At 40.5% G+C, this 20,366-nt stretch overlaps 1 protein-coding gene across 10 annotated transcripts in view; it reads right to left on the reverse strand.

Moving 5' to 3' along the window:
• nr2c1 (nuclear receptor subfamily 2, group C, member 1) overlaps positions 1-20,366 on the reverse strand; it is a 126,945-nt gene that overhangs the window by 51,961 nt on the left and 54,618 nt on the right. For all 10 annotated transcript variants that reach the window (XM_087999716.1, XM_087999714.1, XM_087999712.1 and 7 more), the window contains one exon: positions 13,937-14,015. In XM_087999716.1, the coding sequence (XP_087855842.1) occupies positions 13,937-13,993 (57 nt within the window). In that variant the 5' untranslated portion in view covers positions 13,994-14,015. The remainder of the gene's footprint in view (positions 1-13,936; positions 14,016-20,366) is intronic.

The following is a 20,366-nucleotide window of genomic DNA, read 5'->3' on the forward strand; positions in this document are numbered from 1 at the left end:
TGGGACCAATGAACTGTTTCCTTCTGCCCATAATACCTATTTTTTTCAGTATTATATAATGCATTAACTCTATGTATGTGAAAACAGAAACATATATAGATATACACACACAAACTAAATTATAAATATGGGAGTTTTTAAGGACGTTAGACACGAAACTGGTAGAGATACATGCTGACGGTTCATAAATGCTTACCTAGCTGGAGACTATCTACTTGCAATAGCTAAGAATTCCTGTTGAGTACAGAAATCCAATCTGTACTTTGTCAATTTGGGTCTGGAAGTCCAGTAAATTGAGGAACTCTGTACTTTTTTTTAAACAAATTCTGGAAATATTAGGTCTTGATTTTCAGAGCATTACCTGCAGTGAGGCTTGTCATAGACCAGACCAAAATCCCTTAAACTGTATCAAGGAGATGGCCTAGACACTACCTTTTTATTCCATTTAAATTCAGGTCTAAGGAACTGTGCTGTAGACATGATCCAATTTGTCCACTACTAGGTTTTAAGCAAAACACACTTTATTCTTACAACATAATTAAAACAAACAAAAAAAAATTGACATTTCTTTAACTTTACTGAAATACTTAAAAATAATATATTATTTAACAACTAATCTTCAACTCTTCCAATAATTCAGCATACCATAAATACACCCTTGCCAAAGGCAATTTCAGCAAAACAGAATTTCCTCAAATGCTATCTTTCCTTCCAGTCCAGGTGGACTAAAAGAAACAATCTAGCTGCAGTGAGAGAACTCAAGCTTTTTACTGCAACAGAGAAAGAGTTGTACCTATCAGCCAACTCCAAACCTCAACTGAAGCACGATTAAAACACTGAGTCCATGACAGCCTGACTCTACCCAATCATGCTTCCTTTGTCTAATGTTAAAAAAACCCTAAGCTGTTTTCCCACTGCTTCTGAAGCAGATATTCCTGCACCACTGAGCAGCACTTCACTACAAGAGAAATAGCATAGAACAATTCCTTCTTAAAGACACAGTCATTAGGAGTGAAGCAGAGTAGTCTCTATTTGCTTGGATGAGTGCAGCTCCACCAACACTCAAGCAGCTTGACAGTATCCAGGGCAAAGCAGCCTATCTGGTTAGCACCTCATCCACCACCATAAACATTCAATCTCTCTATCACCAATGTTCAGTGGCAGCAGTGTGCATCATCCACAACAAGCAGTGTAGCAACTCAAAGGTTCTATCAACAGTGCTTTCTAAACCCTCAACCACTACCACTGAGAAGGACAATAGTTGCAGATACAATGGGAATAGCACCATCTGCAAAATCCCTCCCAAGCCACAGACCGTCCTAACTTAGAAATATGTCAGCACTCCTTCACTGTCACTGGGTCAAAATCCTATAACTCCCTTCTCCAGTGGTATAACGCCCACTCTTGCCTCTTTCTTACCTTTTATGTATCTAAAGAAACTCTTGCAATCTTCTTGTATATTACTAACTAGTTTACCCTCACATTTCATCTTCTACTGCCTTATTGCTTGTTTAGATATCCTCTGCTGGTTTTTAAGGGTTTCCCATTAATCTTCATCACATTGTATGCTTTTTCTTTTGTTTTTATGCTTGCCCTGACTTCCCTTGACAACCATGGTTGCTTTGTCCTCCCCTTCATATGTTTCTACTGCCCTGGGATGAATTTGTGGTCTGCCTCCTGAATTATCCCCAGACACGCCTACCAAACAACTCGGGCCAGCTCCCCCATCATGGCTTTGAAGTTACCATTACTCAACTGTAATACAACATCTGATACCAACTTCTCCCTCTCAAACTGTAGAGTGAATTCTACCGTATTATGGTGACTGCACCCTAGGGATTCTTTCACTTTAAGCTCCCTAATCAAGTCTGCCTCATTATACATCACCAAATCCAGAATTGCCTATTCCCTAGTAGGGTCTACCACAAACTGTTCCGAAAAAAAAATCTCTTAGATATTCTACAAATTCCTTTCCTTGGGATCTGCTACCAATCCAATTTTTCCAAATCTACCGACATACTGAAATCCTGTGATTATAATTTAAAGTGCCGTTTTATTTGCCTTTTCCAATACCTGATTTACTTTCTTTTGACTACTGCTACCAGGCCTGTACATAACTCAGATTAGTATTGGAGGTTCCTGAACTCTTATCCAGATTCTACACTTACCGACTCTATATTATGTTTTGCTAACGATTTAATTTCATTTCTCACCAACAAAACAACCCCAACCCCTCTGCCTGCCCTTTCAATAGGACATGCATCGTTGGATATTTAGTTCCCAGCCCTGATCCCCTTAAAATTGTAGGTAGGCCTCTACAATAATTAGTGAAGGGGTGGGGATGTGGATTAAAAGAAAAAAAAGAAACGGCCTAGTAGGCAGTGAAGGGGAAAACAATAATCAAGTATGACAAGAATGGGCAAGAATTAGAACCAGAGTTGATAACAATGGTAAGAAGTCAAAGCTTAGGCTTTTTTATCTGAATGCAGTCAGATCATGGTAGAGGAATTGATGCCACAACTATTGAATTCAATAATGAATGGCAAGGGAAAGAGGCAAAGGGTGGAAGACATCCATTGGCCTCTGAAGAGTTGCCTCACTGTAAGAGAAAGTACTAATCAGGAAATAATAGAGGACTGTAACAAGGGCACTGCAATTGTCCGTTAATCTGTATATTGACTGGACAAATCAAATGGGCAAGGGTAACATGGAAGATGAATTTGCAGAGTGTATAATGGATTATTTCTTACTGTTGTATATTGCACAACCTATCCAGGAATTGACTATTTTGGGTCTAGTAATAAGTAATTGAGGAGGATTAATAAGATGTCATAGTTAAGGATTCACTATCAGGTAGGAATTGCAATATGGTGGAATTTCAATTTCAGTTTGAGGGAGAGCACAAAGGTTCAAAACCATCACCGTCAACTTAAATAAGGGCAATTACAGAGGTATGAAGAAAGTGTGGTCTAAGGAGGGCTGAGAAAATAGTCTAAGAAGAAGATCACTGTGTAATCAAGGTCAAATACTTAAGCAAACATTTTATAACATTCAGCAAAGATTAACAAAAGATAATAAAGGAGAGTAGCCAAACAAAAACTATGGCATGTAAAGCAGTGAAAAGTAATAATAGACCACATGATTTTTTTGTTTTCGGAACCAGCAGCTGATGTCTAAAAACCTAATAAGGGAGAAAATCAACTGTGAAAATAAATCAGCAAAAGAAAAGGAAATAGCAAGAGCTAGAGTGCATGTGGGACCTTTGGAAGATGCAACTGGAGGATTCATAACAAGGAGCAGACAGATACTTTAAACCAATATTTTGCATTGACCTTCACTGCCAAGGACACTATAAAAAATTCCAGAGGTAACAAATAAACTTAAATGCTCATGGGAGGAATGGTATTGTAAGAGTCTCTATTATGAGGGATTAAATATTTGACAAATTAATGAGACCGAAAAACCTGGTAAAAACAATGACTGCAGATGCTGGAAACCAGATTCTGGATTAGTGGTGCTGGAAAAGCACAGCAGTTCAGGCAGCATCCAAGGATTAGAACCTGGTGGCCAGCATCCAAAGTTTTAAAGGAAGGGGCTGCAGAGATAGTGGAGGCATTGGTCAAAATATTCCAGAACTCACTGGATGGGAAAGTCACCAATGTGACATCCCAGCTCAATAAGGGTAGGAAACAGAAAATAAGAGAATATAAGTGAGCTAGCCTAACATCTGTTGTTGGAAAAATGCTAGAATCCATTATTAAAGAAGAAATAAGAGTACGTTTATCAAAGCATAGCAGAATTAACATGGTTTGTGAAAGGTAAATCATGCTTGGCCAATTTGCTAGAGATCTTTGAGAATATAAGACAAAAGGGATAAAAGGGGAAAATCAATAAATGTAGACTATTTGGATTTCTATACAGCATTCAGTAAGGTTTCACATAAAAGGTTATTGCACAACATAGAAGATCACTTTAGGCTTAATGCCTTAGCATGGATTGAGGAGGATTGGTTAACACACAGAAGACAGAGTTGAGATTCATGAGTCTTTTTCAGGTTGGAAAAACATAACTTGTGAGTGCAATAAGCATCAGTCCTAGGGGCTCAATTATTTCCTAACTACATTAATGACATGCAGGAGGGAGGGCAAATGCAATATATCCAAATTTGCTGATGATACAAAATTGGGTGGAAGGACTTGTTGTGAGGAGGACATTAGCAATCTGCAAGGGGATAGTGGCAAAAATTTGTCAGAATTTAGTGTAAGAAAGTGAGAGGTTATGTACTTTGATAGGAAGAATCAAAACGCGTATTATATCACTTAAGTGGAGAGAGGCTGTAAAAAAGAGCAATGCATAGGGATGTTGGTGTTTTTGTGCATGAAATGTGAAAAATTAGCAAGCATATGCAACAAGTGCATAGGCAGGAAATTGAATTTTGACTTTTGTTGTTTGGGGACTGGAGCTTAAAAATATTCAAGTCTTGTTATATCTAACAATTCATCTAATTTGCAAATGTACACAGTCACTGCAGTGAACTAATGCTGTTTGCAGCATTAACTTCCATTTCCAGAAGTCATACAGAGAACTGTAAAGGTCCACGCAGAAGAAAATTAGGAGGAACAATGATTAAAATTGTACATGGCATTGGTGAGGCCAAACGGATTTACGGTGGCTCTGTGGTTAGCACTGTTGCCTCATAGCACCAGGGTCCTGGGTTTGATTCCCGCCTGTCTGTGTGGAGTTTGCACATTCTCCCCGTGTCTGCATGGGTTTCCTCCGGGTGCTCCAGTTTCCTCCCACAATCACAAAGATGTGCATGTCAGGTGAACTGGCTATACTAAATTGCCCACAGTGTTAGGTGCGTTAGTCAGGGGTAAATATAGGGTACGGGAATGGGTTTGGGTGGGTTTCTCTTCAGAGGGGCGGTGTGGACTTGTTGGGCCGAAGGGCCTGTTTCCATACTGTAAAAAATCTAATCTAATCTAATCTATAGACTTGCCCATGAACAGAAACATAACCCATCTTCTACAGCATCACTTATAGACTCAAGATGACAAATATTTTTTGCTGCCCAACTTTACCACAGCATGTTGGTGTAAGACCATAAGCAGCAGCAGAAGTAAGCCATCCTGCTCATCAACTCTGCTTCACCATTCAATGAGATCATTGCTGATGTAATCATTCTAAACTCTTTTCTGGTTTTTGACAAGTTGCACGTACAATTTACTTTTCCTATCTCTTCACCTTGCTATTGTAGAACAGAACAAAGTTTCATTAAAGGCAAAGTCTAGTCACATTAACAAAGCACAAGTTTAAAGAGACAAATGTTCTAGCCCTTTTTTTTGGGTTATGTTCTAACAATACAGAGTAAGTAGTTCAAAATGTTGATGTGTAAAAGGAAGAATCCTGAAATTATCCCTGCAGGATTGAGTAACATCATTACTTTGTATTAATCACTTACTGAAATTACTGACATTCGCGAACGCAAGAATTATGCTTTGCTGGTGAATCAGATGGCTAACTCTGACAAACGTGCTACTATTAATTAATAAAATCTTGTTACACACCATAATAGTCAGTCATTTTTGCATTTTTTAAACAGTACAATGAATGACAGGCACAAGGAATAAAATTAGAATTTCACAGTATAGAAGGACGTCATTCAACCCACTGCCTCTGTATCAGCTCTCTACAGAGCTAATCAGCTAGTCCCACTCTCCAGCCCTAGCTCCACAGACCTCTACCTTCACCCTGTTCAAATATATATATAGAACATAGAACAGTACAGCACAAAACAGGCCCTTCAGCTCACAATGTTGTGCCGACCACTGATCCTCATGTATGCACCATCAAATTTCTGTGACCATATTCATGTCCAGTAGTCTCTTAAATGTCCCCAATGACCCTGCCTCCACAACTGCTGCTGGCAACGCATTCCATGCTCTCACAACTCTCTGTGTAAAGAACCCACCTCTGACATCCCCTCTATACTTTCCTCCAACCAGCTTAAAACTATGACCCCTCGTGTTAGTCATTTCTGCCTTGGGAAATAGTCTCTGGCTATCGACACTATCTATGCCTCTCATTATCTTGTATACCTCAATTAGGTCCCCTTTCCTCCTCCTTTTCTCCAATGAAAAAAGTCCGAGCTCAGTCAACCTCTCTTCATAAGGTAAGCCCTCCAGTCCAGGCAGCATCCTGATAAACCTCCTCTGAACCCTCTCCAAAGCATCGACATCTTTCCTATAATAGGGCGACCAGAACTGGAGGCAGTATTCCAAGTGCGGTCTAACCAAAGTTTTATAGAGCTGCAACAAGATCTCACAACTCAAACACAATCCCCCTGTTAATGAAAGCCAAAACACCATATGCTTTCTTAACAACCCTGTCCACTTGGGTGGCCATTTTAAGGGATCTATGTACCTGATTCCTCTGTTCCTCCACACTGTCAAGAATCCTATCCTTAATCCTGTACTCAGCTTTCAAATTCGATCTTCCAAAATGCATCACCTCGCATTTATCCAGGTTGAACTCCATCTGCCACCTCTCAGCCCATCTCTGCATCCTGTCAATGTCCCGCTGCAGCCTACAACAGCCCTCTATACTGTCAACGACACCTCCAACCTTTGTGTCGTCAGCAAACTTGCTGACCCATCCTTCAATCCCCTCATCCAAGTAATTAATAAAAATTACAAACAGTAGAGGCCCAAGGACAGAGCCCTGTCGAACACCACTCACCACAGACTTCCAGGCAGAATATTTTCCTTCTACTATCACTCGCTGTCTTCTGTTGGTCAGCCAATTCTGTATCCAGACAGCTATGTTCCCCTGAATCCCATTCCTCCTGACCTTCTGAATAAGCCTACCATGGGGAACCTTATCAAATGCCTTGCTGAAGTCCATATACACCACATCCACAGCTCGACCCTCATCAACTTTTCTAGTCACATCCTCAAAGAACTCGATAAGGTTTGTGACACATGACCTGCCCCTCACAAAGCCGTGTTGACTGCATTTAATCAAGCCATGCTCTTCCAGATGGTCATAAATCCTATCCCTCAGAATCCTTTCTAACACCTTGCAGACGACAGACGTGAGACTTACTGGTCTGTAATTGCTGGGGATATCTGGCTCTCTTTTGGAACCTCTTATGGAATCTGCCTCCACCACTCTCCCAGGCAGCGCATTCTAAATCCTAACAACTTTGAGTAAAGAAGTCTCTCTTCATCTCACTCTGAGCTCTCCTGCTGACAATCCTGAGGTTGTGACTACTAGTTACTGACATACTAACCAGTGGAAACTCCCGCCAAAATTGTTCATAATTTTGAACACCTCAATAAGGTTACCTTTTAATCTTGTCTGCTCCAGGTCAATCTCTCTCATCTTTCCTTGTAACTAAAATCCTTCACTCCTGGTATCATTCCATTAAATCTCCTTTGATCTCTTCTCCAGGGCTTTAACATTATTACTTAAATAAAGTGCCCAGAACTAAACGCAATACTCCAAATGTGGTTTGATCAAAGATTTGTCGAGATGTAGCATTACTTCCTTGCTTTTGTACTCTATGCCTCTATTTAGAAATCCAAAGTTCCTATAAGTCTAATCAACAACAGTATGCTGGTCGTAATGTACCAGGTTTATCGCTATCATTGTAACTTAGCTGAGAACACATTTGAAGGTCAAAATATTAGCATTGATCCATGAATCAATCAATTTAAATTGATTCAAACATCCTATGCAATTGAAAACAAATGATGTCACTTATTTTCGAAAACAGTTATGAGCAATACTGTGCTTTATGCCCTATGATTCAATATATCAGCCAAGGATTTGAAGTACATCTGAGGTTGACTGCATCTCATTTAAGAGACACATTGGTGCAGTGGTAATGTCACTAGACAAGTAATCCAGAGCCCAGTTTAGTGCACTAGAGATATTGATTCAAATCTCACCATAACCCCTGTTAAATTTAAATTCAATTAATCAAATCTAATCTCAGTACTGTTGACCATGAAATAAGCATAAAAACACATTTGGTTCATTAATATCCTTTAGGGAAGGAAACCTGCAATTCTCACTTGGTCGGGTCGAGATGGTATTGCAAGCCCACAGCAAAATACTTGGCTCTAAGTGCCCTCTCAAAGCACCTAGCAAACGACTCAGTTCAAGGGCAGTAGGAATATGCAATAGATGCTGGCCTTGCCAGCGATGCCCATATCGTAGGTAAGAAAGACCGTCAGTCAGTCAGTCATTCTGAATCCAGCAGAGCTGGCACTGGTACCAAAGTGATAATGTTAAAATAAAGAATGAGTCACGTTTTCAAGAAAAAGTCAAGGTTATGGTGAGAGTTAGTACAGAATGATTTATTGACATTAAAGAAAACAATTTAATGCGCTTCTCTGGTTTATATGGCGTAGTATTTTATACAGTATAAAGTAAATACACTTGCTGGCTTATAGCCTCTGCTAAGGTTTGATAATGCCCATCTTCTAGTCAATGGATCAAACAACAGATATGATACATTCTAATAACCAGGCTACCATGACAAGGTTTCTCCAAGTCTCAGTACATTTAGTTATAAATAGTGAGCAGGTAAAGGCACATTCCAGTTTGCAAGTTCCTTGTTGACTGGTGGATGAATCAGAACTAAAGGGTAGCTGCATAAATTCAAAGCATAAAATTCAAACAAGATCCCAGTTTGAGGCCACATATTTACAAATTATTATTTACATCTGTTAAAACAGTCTGTAAATTACAAGCTTAATAACTTTTCACTTTTGCTGTAATGAAAAATGGCACTTTCTACAAAGGAATCGCATTTCAACTTAACAGGTTTTGTAGTAGTCTGACACCCATTTTCAATAAAAAGCAAATGCCTCAGGCACTATTTCCACAGATTATATCTTTCAAGCTCTGGAGTATATTACAATAAAGCATGTTTAACAGCTTGATTACTTAAAATGTTTTTTGATCAGCAGTTGGTAAGTTATGTTAAATGTAATCAAAAACTCTAATTATTGGAGGCTCCTCAAACTCCTAAAATATTTCAATATTTTACATCCTGATGAAATCATAGAGTCATAGAGATGTACAGCATGGAAACAGACCCTTCGGTCCAACCTGTCCATGCCAACCAGGTATCCCAACCCAATCTAGTCCCACCTGCCAGCACCCGGCCCATATCCCTCCAAACCCTTCCTATTCATATACCCATCCAAATGCCTTTTAAATGTTGCAATTGTACCAGCCTCCTCCACATCCTCTGTCAACAAAAAAAAAATCAATAATAAGGCAGTCAACCCATTGTCCCTTCACTGGTAGTTGAAGGGGTAATTCCATTAAATTTGTTTTCAGTAATTCTCTTGCAACTACCAGGTTGCACTGAATTTGCACAGTATCATATCTTGCAAAATGTTCAATTTGAGAAACAAACTAGACCGTCCGTTCATGTGGTTGGTTTTCTACATGCAAACATCAACCTGCTGCTGAGTATTTTCCATGATATAGTCAAAGAGATAGACAGAACAGAAACAGACTATTCGGTCCAACTTGTCCATGCCAACCAGATATCCTAAATTAATCCAGTCTAGTTTTTCAGCATTTGGCCCATATCTCTCTCAGCCCTTCCAATTCATATATCCATCCAGATGCTTTTCAATATTGTAACTGTACCAGCCTCCACCACTACTTCTGGCAGCTCATTCCATACATGCACCAGCCTCTACTTGAAAACGTTGCCCCTTATATTCCTTTTAAATCTTTCCTCTATCACCTTAAAGCTATGCCCTCCAGTTTCAGACACCTCCATCCTGTGGAAAAGATCTTGCCTATTGGCCCTTTCCATGCCTCTCATGATTTTATAAACCTCTATAAGGTCACCCCAGGGTAAATAGCCCCAGTCTATTCAGCCACTCATTCTAGCTCAAATCCTCCAACCCTGGCAACAGCCTAGTCAATCTTTTCTGAAACCTTTCAAGTTTCACAACATCCTTCCTATTGCAGGGAGACTGGAATTGCACGCAGTATTCCAACAGTGGCCTAACCAATGTCCTGTACAGCTGCAACATGACCTCCCGACTCCTATACTCAATGCACTGACCAATAAATGAAAGCAAACCAAACACCTTCTTCACTATCCTATCTACCTTCACTTTGAAGGAACAATGAACCTGCACTTCAAAGTCTCTTTGTCCAGCAAGACTCCCCAGTCTTGTTGACCGTTAAGTTTATAAGTTCTGCCCTGATTTGTCTTCCCAAATTGCAGCACCTCACATTTATTTAAATTAAACTCCATCTGCTTACTCATTGTCCCATTAGCCGATCTGATCAAGGTCCTGAAAGGTAACCTTCTTCACTGTCCACACATCTTCAATTTTGACAAAATGCAGCGAGTGCAGTACCGATCCTTGTGGCACTCCATTGGTCACAGGCCTCCAGTCTGTAAAGCAACCCTCCTCCACCACCACCCTGTCTTCTATCTTCGAACCAGTTCTGTATCCAAATCCCTGGATCTCCCTCTATTCCATGTGAACTAACTTTGATAATCAGTCTATCATGAGGAACTTTGTTGAACACCTTAGTGAAGTCCATATGACGTACACCGCTTTGCCCTCATCAAGCCTCTCCATGACTTCCTCAAAAAATATCAAGTTAATAAGATACTATTTCCCGTTTTGACTATCCCTAATCAGTCCTTACCTCTCCAAATACACGTAAATCTTGTCCCTCAGGATTCCCTCCAACAACTTGCCCACCACCAATGTCAGGCTCACCAGTTGTAATTCCCTGGCTTTTTTAAATAGTGGCACCACGTTAGCCAACTTCCAGTCTTCTGACACCTCATCTGTGGCTATCAATGATACATATCTCAGTAAGGGACCCAGCAATCACTTCTCTAGTTTCTGTCCCAGGGATTTTATTTTCACTTCTTTATTGATTTGTGGGATGTAGGCATCACTGGTTGGCCAGCATTTGAATGCCCCTTCCTAACTGGCAGCATGGAGGCTCAGTGGTTAACATTGCTGCATCACAGCACCAGGGACACAGGGTTCGATTCCAGCCTTGGGTGACTGTCTGTGTAGAGTTTGCACATTATCCCCATACATCTGCATGGAGTGTGCTCAGGTGCTCCGGGTTCCTCCCACATTCCAAAGATATGTAGGTTAGATGAATTGGCCATGCTAAATTGCCCATAGCGTTCAGGGATGTGTAGGTTAGGTGCTTTAGTCAGGGATAAGTATCAAGTTTGGGTTTGGGTGGGATACTCTTCAGAGGGTTGGTGTGGACTTGTTGGGCTGAATGGTCTGTTTCCAAACTGTAAGGATTCTATGATTCTAATTGTCCTTGAGAAGGTGATGGTGAGCTGCCTTCTTGAGTCACTGCAGTCCACCTGCTGTGGATCGACCCACGATGCCATTAAGGAGAGAACTCCAAGATTTTGATCCAGCTACAGTGAAGGAACAGCAATATAATTCCAAGTCAGGATGGTGAGTGGCTTGGTGTGGACCTTGAAAGTGGTGGTGTTTCCATAGATCTACTGTCCTTGTCCATCTAGATAGAAATGGTCAGAGGTTTGGAAGGTGCTTCTGAGGATCTTTGGTAAATTCCTGCAGTGTATCTTGTAGATAGTACACTCTGCTGCTACTGAGCATCAGTGGAATAGGGAATGAATGCTTGTAGATGTTGTGCCAATCAAGTAGACTGCTTTGTCCTGGATGGTGTCAAGCTTCTTGAGTGTTGCTGGGGCTGCACTCATCCAGGCAAATGGGGAGCATCCCATCACACTCCTGACTTGTGCCTTGTAGATGGTGAACAGGCTTTTGGGAGTCAGGAGGTGAGTTACTCTCTACAGTATTCCTAGCTTTGACCGGCTGTTGTAGCCACTGTGTTTTGTGGTGACTGCAGTTGAGTTTCTGGTTAATAATAACTTGAGAATATTGACAGTGGGGGATTCAGTGATGGTAACATTGTTGAATGTTAAGGGGCAATGTCTTATTCAGGATGGTCAGATTTGCATTAATATAGCGCAAACGTTAGTTGCCACTTGTCAGCTCAAGTCTATCTGGATACTATCCAGATCTTGTTGCATTTGAACATGGACTGCTTCAGTATTTGAGGAGCTTGAGAACATTGCATAATCATCAGCCAACGTCCGCACTTCTCGCCTTATGGAGGAGGGAAGGTCATTCATGAAGCAGCTGATGATGATTGGGTTGAGGACACTATTCTGAGGAACTCCTGCAGAGGTGTCCTGGAACTGAGATGACTGACCTCCAACAATCACAACCATCTTCCTATGTGTCAGGTATGACACCAACCAACCACCGGACAGTTTGTTCCCGATACCCATTGATTGCAGTTTTGCTAGGGCTCCTTGATGCCAAACTCGGTCAAATGCAGTCTTGATGTCAAGGTCCGTCACTCTCATCTCACCTCTGGAATTCAGCTCTTTTTGTCCATGTTTGAACTAAGGCTGTAATGACGTCAGGAGCTGAGTGGCCCTGGCAGAACCCAAACTGGGCGTTACTGAACAGGTTATTGCTGAGCAAGTGCTGCTTGATAGCACTACCGATGACACCTTCCATTACTTTACTTATAATTGAGAGTATACTGATGGGATGGTAATTGGCCGGGTTGGATTTGTGCTAGGTTTTATGCACTTGGGCAATTTTCCACATTGTTGGGTAGATACCAGTGTTGTGACTGTACTGGAACACCTTTAAGACATCTAGTACCACCTCCTCTGTAATATGGACAATTTTCAAGATGTTGATATTTATTTCTCCACATTCTATACTTTCCACATCTTACTTCACAGTAAACACTGATGCAAAATACTCTTTTAGTATCTCTCCAATCTCCTGCAGTTCCACACACCAGCGGCCTTATTGAACTTTAAATGGGCCCTATTATCTCCCTAGATAATAGGAGTTTTAGTCCTTAACGTATTTATAAAATCTGTTTGGATTCTCCCGAACCCTATTTGTCTAAGCTATTTCATGTATCCTTTTGCCCCTTCTGATTTCCCTCTAATGGATACGCCTATTGCCTTTATACTCTTCTCAGGAATCACTCAATCTCTACTGTCTATGCCTGACATATGGTTCCTTCCTTTTTCTTGACCAAAACCTCAATTTCTCCAGCATTGCCGACACATATCACCCTTGCCCTTCACATTAACAGGAACATACCGTTTCTGGACTTGTGTTACCTCATTTTTGAAGGCTTCCCATTTTTCAGCCATCCCTTTACCTGCAAACATCCGTCCCCAGTCTTGGCAGTAACCCACCTACCTGACTGTATTTGCAGTTTTTCTACCTTCCTACAGCAGACATCCATTATACCCCCTAGCTTCTGTAAATTCCTCATTGCCACTAACTGCCGCTCCAACCGATCCATGCGCTCAGATAGGATTCGCAATCCAATACACTTACTGCAGACATAATCATCAGTAACATGGAAACTCTCCCTAATCTCCCACATCTGACAAGCAGAGTACATCACTCTACTAAAGGAAATCTCTGCACCTTAATCGACAGCCCAGAAAATAGCTCAGTCTCACTCGTCTAAAAAACACTGCTCCAGGCTAGCTTAGTACCTTTTTTAATATTTTCACAGTGTAATTAAGAGGCAGATCTCAATAAAAGCATATAATCAAAAAATAATTCTTTCTACTCAATATTATAAATTTACAAAACAAAAACAGTAAGGTTACAGCAAAGGCAGCAGCTGTGCAGGTTACTGCATGGTCAGACATCCCTGTAGGTTTCGTTCTCCTGATGTTCACTTGATATAAGTTTTCTCTTCCAAAGGAGATACAGTGAACTCCTGGACCAGACTATGAAACTGATGAAACGCATCAACTGAAAACAGAACTTAAAATCAAGATTTTCAAACTGTTAATCTCTGGAAAGCTGCTTTAATATTGTCCGCGTACCTCAGCCATTTGATGTTCAGCAATCTGCTGTGCCAGCTCCTCCATATTGTTTGCCATTCAGAATACTCATGGGCACTTCCTGCAAGAAATACATACAAATAGTTATTTTGTCGTAAAAAAACTTAAATACTGCTGAAAAGACACATTTTGTTGAAGCTTCTTGTTTAAATTTAAAGAACATTTGGCTATTAATTGCCAGTCATAATCTAACTGACGCACTTTGTTGTGGTCCCAGCTAATGGTAATGCTGGATAAGTCAGATCCTAGAATGTAACCTGGCTTGATAAGCTCATGTATTTAAGTTCTGTAGTTGGTTAACATGGTGGTTTGTCATGAAAACATAAATCACACGAGGAGGCAGATATCCTTTAATAACAACAGAAACATTTATTAGACAAGTAAATAGACAAAGCTATATAAATATATATGGAAAAGGTATAAAAATCTTAACATAGTCAAAGTTTGCACCTATTTCTCATGTCATCTCTTATACAGACTCATTCCCAGAGAAGTATCACATCTCAGCTTTTAAATCTTTACTTAACTGACACTTTCCAGTTTCTTCTTCTCGAATTGTAGAGATAATCTTTCAATATCAAGTCAATTGGTATGAAACTTACACAATTCTGGTTACCTAAATTTTTTCAGTTTACTTTAAATAAACTGAAGTTTTCTATCTAACCTTCCCTGGCTTGGATGCTCCACAGACTGGAAACCACTTTCAATAAGGGGACTGAGTTCCCTGAACTGACTTGATTCTCCTGCTAGAAGAAGCTGTTCTATTTTCTGAACTGTATTGCTCTGAACAAATAGGATGGTCCTTTTGTTCTAAAGCCGAAGTTAAATGAATGCCTTAATGTGTTCATTCTACCTGCCATGAATGCAATATTTAAACATGTTATCCATTAATACCACAGAGCTTCTCTCAGGCATGCTTTCTTGAAACTGATGTACATATGAAAATACAAATTAGGAGAAGGGGCAAGCTATTCAGCTCATTAAGCCTGTTTCGCCCTTCCATAAGATAATGCCTGACCTGATTGTGACCTCAAAACTCCATTCCCGCCTACCTTTAATAAATTTTCACTTCACTGCACAAGAATCCATTTCCCTTTGCCTTAAAAATGTACAAGGACCTTGTTCTACCACTATTTCAGGAAGAGAGTTCCAAAGACTCTCAACCCTGGAGGGAAAAAAAATTGCCTCATCTGTTTAAAATGTGTGACCCTGATATTTAAACAACAAACTCTTGTTCGAGATTCTCCGACAATAGGAAACATCCTCTCCATATCTACTCGGTCAACACCACTCTCGATCTTACACATTTCACTTATCTTTCTAAACTCTGGTGGTACAAGCCTAGCTTGTCCAACATTTCCTCATGATACAGCACACCTCATCTCATAACCCATTCCAGGTACAAATTTGATAATCTTCCTGTGAACCATTCCAATGCATTTACATCCTTCCTTAAATAAGGTGCCCAACACTATGTGTAGCACTGCAGGGGCAGTCTTATCAGTGCCCTGTATAACTGAAACATAAGCTCCTGACACTTGTATCCAACTTGCCTTGTGCAAAATGATAACAGATCATTAGCTTTGCTAACACTTGCTGAACCTGCATACTATATCTTTGTCGATCGTCAGAAAACCCCTTTTTCAGTTCACTAATGTTCTTTAGGGAAAGGAAATTGCTGTCCATACGTGGTCTGGTCTACATGTGAATCCAGGCCACAACAGTGTGGTTGACACATATCTGACCCCTGGGCATTTATGTATTATTGTTAAATACAGGCATTGGCTGGAGACACCCATACACTGTGAATGAATTTTTAAAAAAACTTCAATTACTTTTTTGAATAAAAATTTTTATTCAAAGGGTCAAAAAGAAAGAGAGAGGTTTAGGAAACTGAAACCAAACAAGACCTTTGAGGAACATAAAGGAAGTAGAAGTGAACAAGAAATTAGGAAGGTTAGAAAGGGCCACAAAATGGTCTTGGCAAGTATGATTAAGGCAAGATGCAAGGCATATTATACATATATTAGGAGCAAGAGGGTTACTAGGGAAAGGGGAGATGCAATTAAGGACAAAGGAGGGAAATATGCGTTGAACTAGAGGAAGTGGGTGAGGTCCTAATGAGTACTTTGCATCGGTGTTCACTATGTAGAAGGACATGGATAGTAAAATTAAAGAGGGATATGTTGACATTCTCATGTCAATATTGAGGAGATGGTGTTGGGTGTCTGTTAGGATCTGTCCCAGGATGCTGACTGAGACTAGGAAGGAGATTGCTGGAGCTTTGACAGAGATGTTTATATCTTCTTTAGCCACAAAGTCCCAGAAGATTAGAGAATAATCAATGTTATTCCCTGTTTAAGAAGAGCAACAGGAAAATCCAGAACATTATAGGCCAGGGAGCCTTACATCAGTGGTAGGAGAATTATTGTAGAATATTCTTAGGGACAGGATTTACTTGCATTTGGAAAAGAAAGAAATTATTGGGGAAAATCAGGATGGCTTTATGTGGGGTGAGGTCTTGTCTCACAAACTTGTAGAGAGTTTTGAAGGAGTGACAAAAATGATTGATGAGGGGTAAGGCAGTGGATGTTGTCTACATGGATTTTAATGAAACATTTGATAAGTTATCTAATGGTAGGCTAGTCCAGAAGATTAAGTCGCATAAAACCATGGTGAGTTGGCAAATTGGATGCAAAATTGGCTTGGTCATAGAAAACAGAGGGTGGTTGTGGAGGGCTGTTTTCCTGACTGAAGGTCTGTGACCAGTGGCGTTCCTTGAGAATCAGTGTTGGAACCTCTGTTGTTTGCAATATATATAAACGACTTAGATCAAAATGTAGCTTGTCTGATTAGTAAATTTGCAGACAACACGAAAATTAGTGGAATTGTGAATCTTGAGGAAGGTTATCAAAGGATGCAGCAGGACTTAGATCAGGTGGAGTTGGGCAGAGAAATGGCAGATGGAATTTAATCCTGACAAGTGTGAGATGATACATTTTAATCATCAGATTCAAGAGGAAATTACACAATTTAACAGGGTGTTTACCTCCCTGAAAGTGGGATTAATTCAGAACGGCAACATGGTCAGCACAATCAGAGTGGGCTAAAGGGCCTATTCCTATGCTATACTACTTTACATTCTAAATCCCCTCTTGGTCCTGCCTTTCATATTTGGAAACGACAGCTGGAACAACAATAACTAATCAAAAACATTACAGCCTTTTTTACTTTAGATTTCTCCATAGATTTATTTTGTAAGTAAAGTTTAAAAGAGAGACAACTAGGATAAAGGTAGAAAAGCCATTGTGCAGAGAAATCAGGTTTCCTTCGATTCCCTTTAGACTTCACTTTTAGTGTAAGGAACTGTTTGCAAACAATCTTTGGTTCTCATTGTGCTCGTTTTATTTTTAGGAGGTATATCGATGGCTAGAAAAAGTTGGGAGTCTAATCGATGCAGAACTTCCAGAATTTGAGCTAGCTGCAATATCGGTCAGTGGATGGGAACAATAGTATTAGGGAGGTAGTGAACAAAAAATTTTTTAACTGTTTTCCAATTCTCAGCTGCATGCCCAGCACAGAAGCTCCTGCTTCGTTAATATCCTTTAATGTATGCCTGGAGCAAAATTTCCACTTTGAGCACCATTTAGTTTCAAACTTAAATCTTTAGATCTAAGGAGGCCCCAAATACCAAAATGTAGCCCCTGATACTCTAAACATAACATCCAAGAAACAGCCTTCAAAACAGAATATTTTGATTCTTGATACAGTATATCAAAACACAGGGATGATGTGAAGTTGGAGATCATTATTTTCAGTCTTTATCTGGGATATCCCAGGTGTGTGAGGGTGTTGTGAGGACAGTTTGCAGGGAGGCTGTTGTTTATCTTTTTCAGTCAAGGTTTTTACAGTCTGGGTACAGAGCAGTTTGGAGAAGGGAAGAGAGAGATCTTCCAAAAGCTATAAAAACAGATGGACCCGTAATAAAGAGTTACTGGAAACAAGGATAGTTCTGATTTGGAGTCACTGAATAAATTTGTGGCAAGACTCACAGTTGAGCTTCCTCCATCAGAGCTGTGCTCAAAATACACATAAACCAGAAATATTCAATCACAAGGACCTTCATTCAGAGAAAAGTTGTCCCCATAAGTAGGATCGCCAGAATCTGAGGAGCTGCTCCTTAATCACGGGTTGATTCCCTCATGCACTTTCTGCCGATAGTCTTTTGAAAATAAACCTAAGTCAATGCCAAAGCTGGGGCAGTTGGGCCTTTGCAGGGGATCCCAAGACTAGTGTGCAGTTTTAGGGGGTGAGCAAGCTGCAAAAGCAAAAGAGGTGGGAGGTGATTAGACAGAAGTGATTGCAAGGGACATGGGGTAGTGCAAGAAGGTAGAGGTGGGGTGGCAAGGAGAGGCCCAAAGAGAGGCTGCGAATGACAGAAAACTATTTTAAACTTGCCAACAAAAGAATACTTAGCTGACTCGGAAGTAGGAAAATTTGTAATCATTCCTTGCAAAAGAATGTGGAACCTCAAGCTCAAGGCTGCATTTGTTCAGAGGTTACTGTCTAGGGAAAAGGTGCTGAATACTTCTATTGTAATGAAGACTGTGTCAATTGTTAAACTGAGATATAATTTTTTTAATAAAAGAGTAGTAACTGCCTAGTAAAATATTTTAGCTTTGTCCTTATGCAATAGAAGTACATGAACTGAGACACCACTAATCTATGTAAGTTTGGAATGATGGATTTTTGCATGTACAGCCATGTTACTTTGAAAAATAAACTGTTAACTTAGGTCTATTATCTTATACCAATTTAAATATATGGTGTCTCAGAATTAATGGTGTGTGTGTGATGTGGCTTTAATTTTCATGGATGACTGCAAATTATTAAGGATTTTGATGAATTCTTCCAATTCCATTTCTTGACAGCCCCAAAACCTCATATGTCAATGCAGGTTGTTACACTTGACTATATGAAGAAGTAACCAGGAACGCTGATGAGGGCAGGGCAGTACAAATAGTCTATATGGATTTCAGTAAGGCCTTTGATCAGTTTCCACATGCTAGGCTGCTCTGGAAGGTTAGATTACATGGAATCCAGTGCAAGCTGGCAAATTGGATACACAATTGGCTTGATGGTAGGAAGCAGAGGGTATTAGATTAGATTAGATTACTTACATTAGATTACTTACAGTGTGGAAACAGGCCCTTCGGCCCAACAAGTCCACACCGACCCGCCGAAGCGTAACCCACCCATACCCCTACATTTACCCCTTTCCCTAACACTACGGGCAATTTAGCATGGCCAATTCACCTGACTTGCACATCTTTGGACTGTGGGAGGAAACCGGAGCCCCCGGAGGAAACCCACGCAGACACGGGGAGAACGTGCAAACTCCACACAGTCAGTCGCCTGAGTCGGGAATTGAACCCGGGTCTCTAGCGCTGCGAGGCAGCAGTGCTAACCACTGTGCCACCGTGCCGCCCACAAGTGGAAGGATGCTTGTCAGACTGGAGGCCTGTGACTAGTAGTATCCCTCAAGTGTCAGTGCTGAGCCCATTGCCGTTTGTTATCGAGATCAATGATTTGGATGAGAATGTACAAGGCACGATTAGTAAGTTTGCTGATGACAGTGAAATTGTTGGTATCGCGGACAGCGATGAAGGGTATCAGAAATTGCAGCAAGACCTTGCACAACTGGAGAAGTGAGTCGAGAAATGCAAATGGAGTTTAATTTAGATAAGTGTGAGGTTTTGCATTTTGGGAAGTCAAATCAAGGTAGAGGTTTTATGGTGAATGGTAGGGCCTTAAGGGGTGTGGCGGAACAGAGGGATCTTGGAGTTCAGGTTCACAGTTCTCTTAAAGTTGAGTCACAGGTAGGTAGAACAGTGAAGGCAGCTTTTGACATACTGGCCTCTGTCAGTCAGGGCATAGAGTTTAGAAGTTGGGAAGTTATGCTGCAGTTATACAGTACGTTGGTAAGGCCACACTTGGAGTATCATGATCAATTTTGGTCATCTTGCTATAGGAGGGATGTTATTAAACTGGAAAGAGTGCACAAGAAATTTACAAGGATGTTGCCAGGACTCAACATTCTGGGTTACAAGGAGAGGTTGGACAAGCTAGGGCTTTTCTTTTTAGAGTGGAGGTGACTGAAGGGGGAACCTTATAGAAGTGTATAAGGTCATGAGAGGCATGGATAGGGTGAATGCACTCAGTCTTTTTCCCAGGGTTGGGGAATCGAGGACTGGAGGGCATGAGCTTAAGGTTAGAGGGGAAAGAATAAAAGGGAATTTGAGAGACAATAGAGGGTGATAAGCAAATGGAATGAGCTGCCAGTGGAAGTGGTTGACACAAGAATGTGAACAACATTTAAAAGGCATTTGGACAAATACATGGAGAGTAAAGG

The sequence above is a fragment of the Chiloscyllium plagiosum genome, unplaced genomic scaffold, assembly GCF_037043375.1.
Source record: "Chiloscyllium plagiosum isolate Xiang-an unplaced genomic scaffold, Cpla_swu_hap1 HiC_scaffold_23, whole genome shotgun sequence".
NCBI lineage: Eukaryota > Metazoa > Chordata > Chondrichthyes > Orectolobiformes > Hemiscylliidae > Chiloscyllium > Chiloscyllium plagiosum.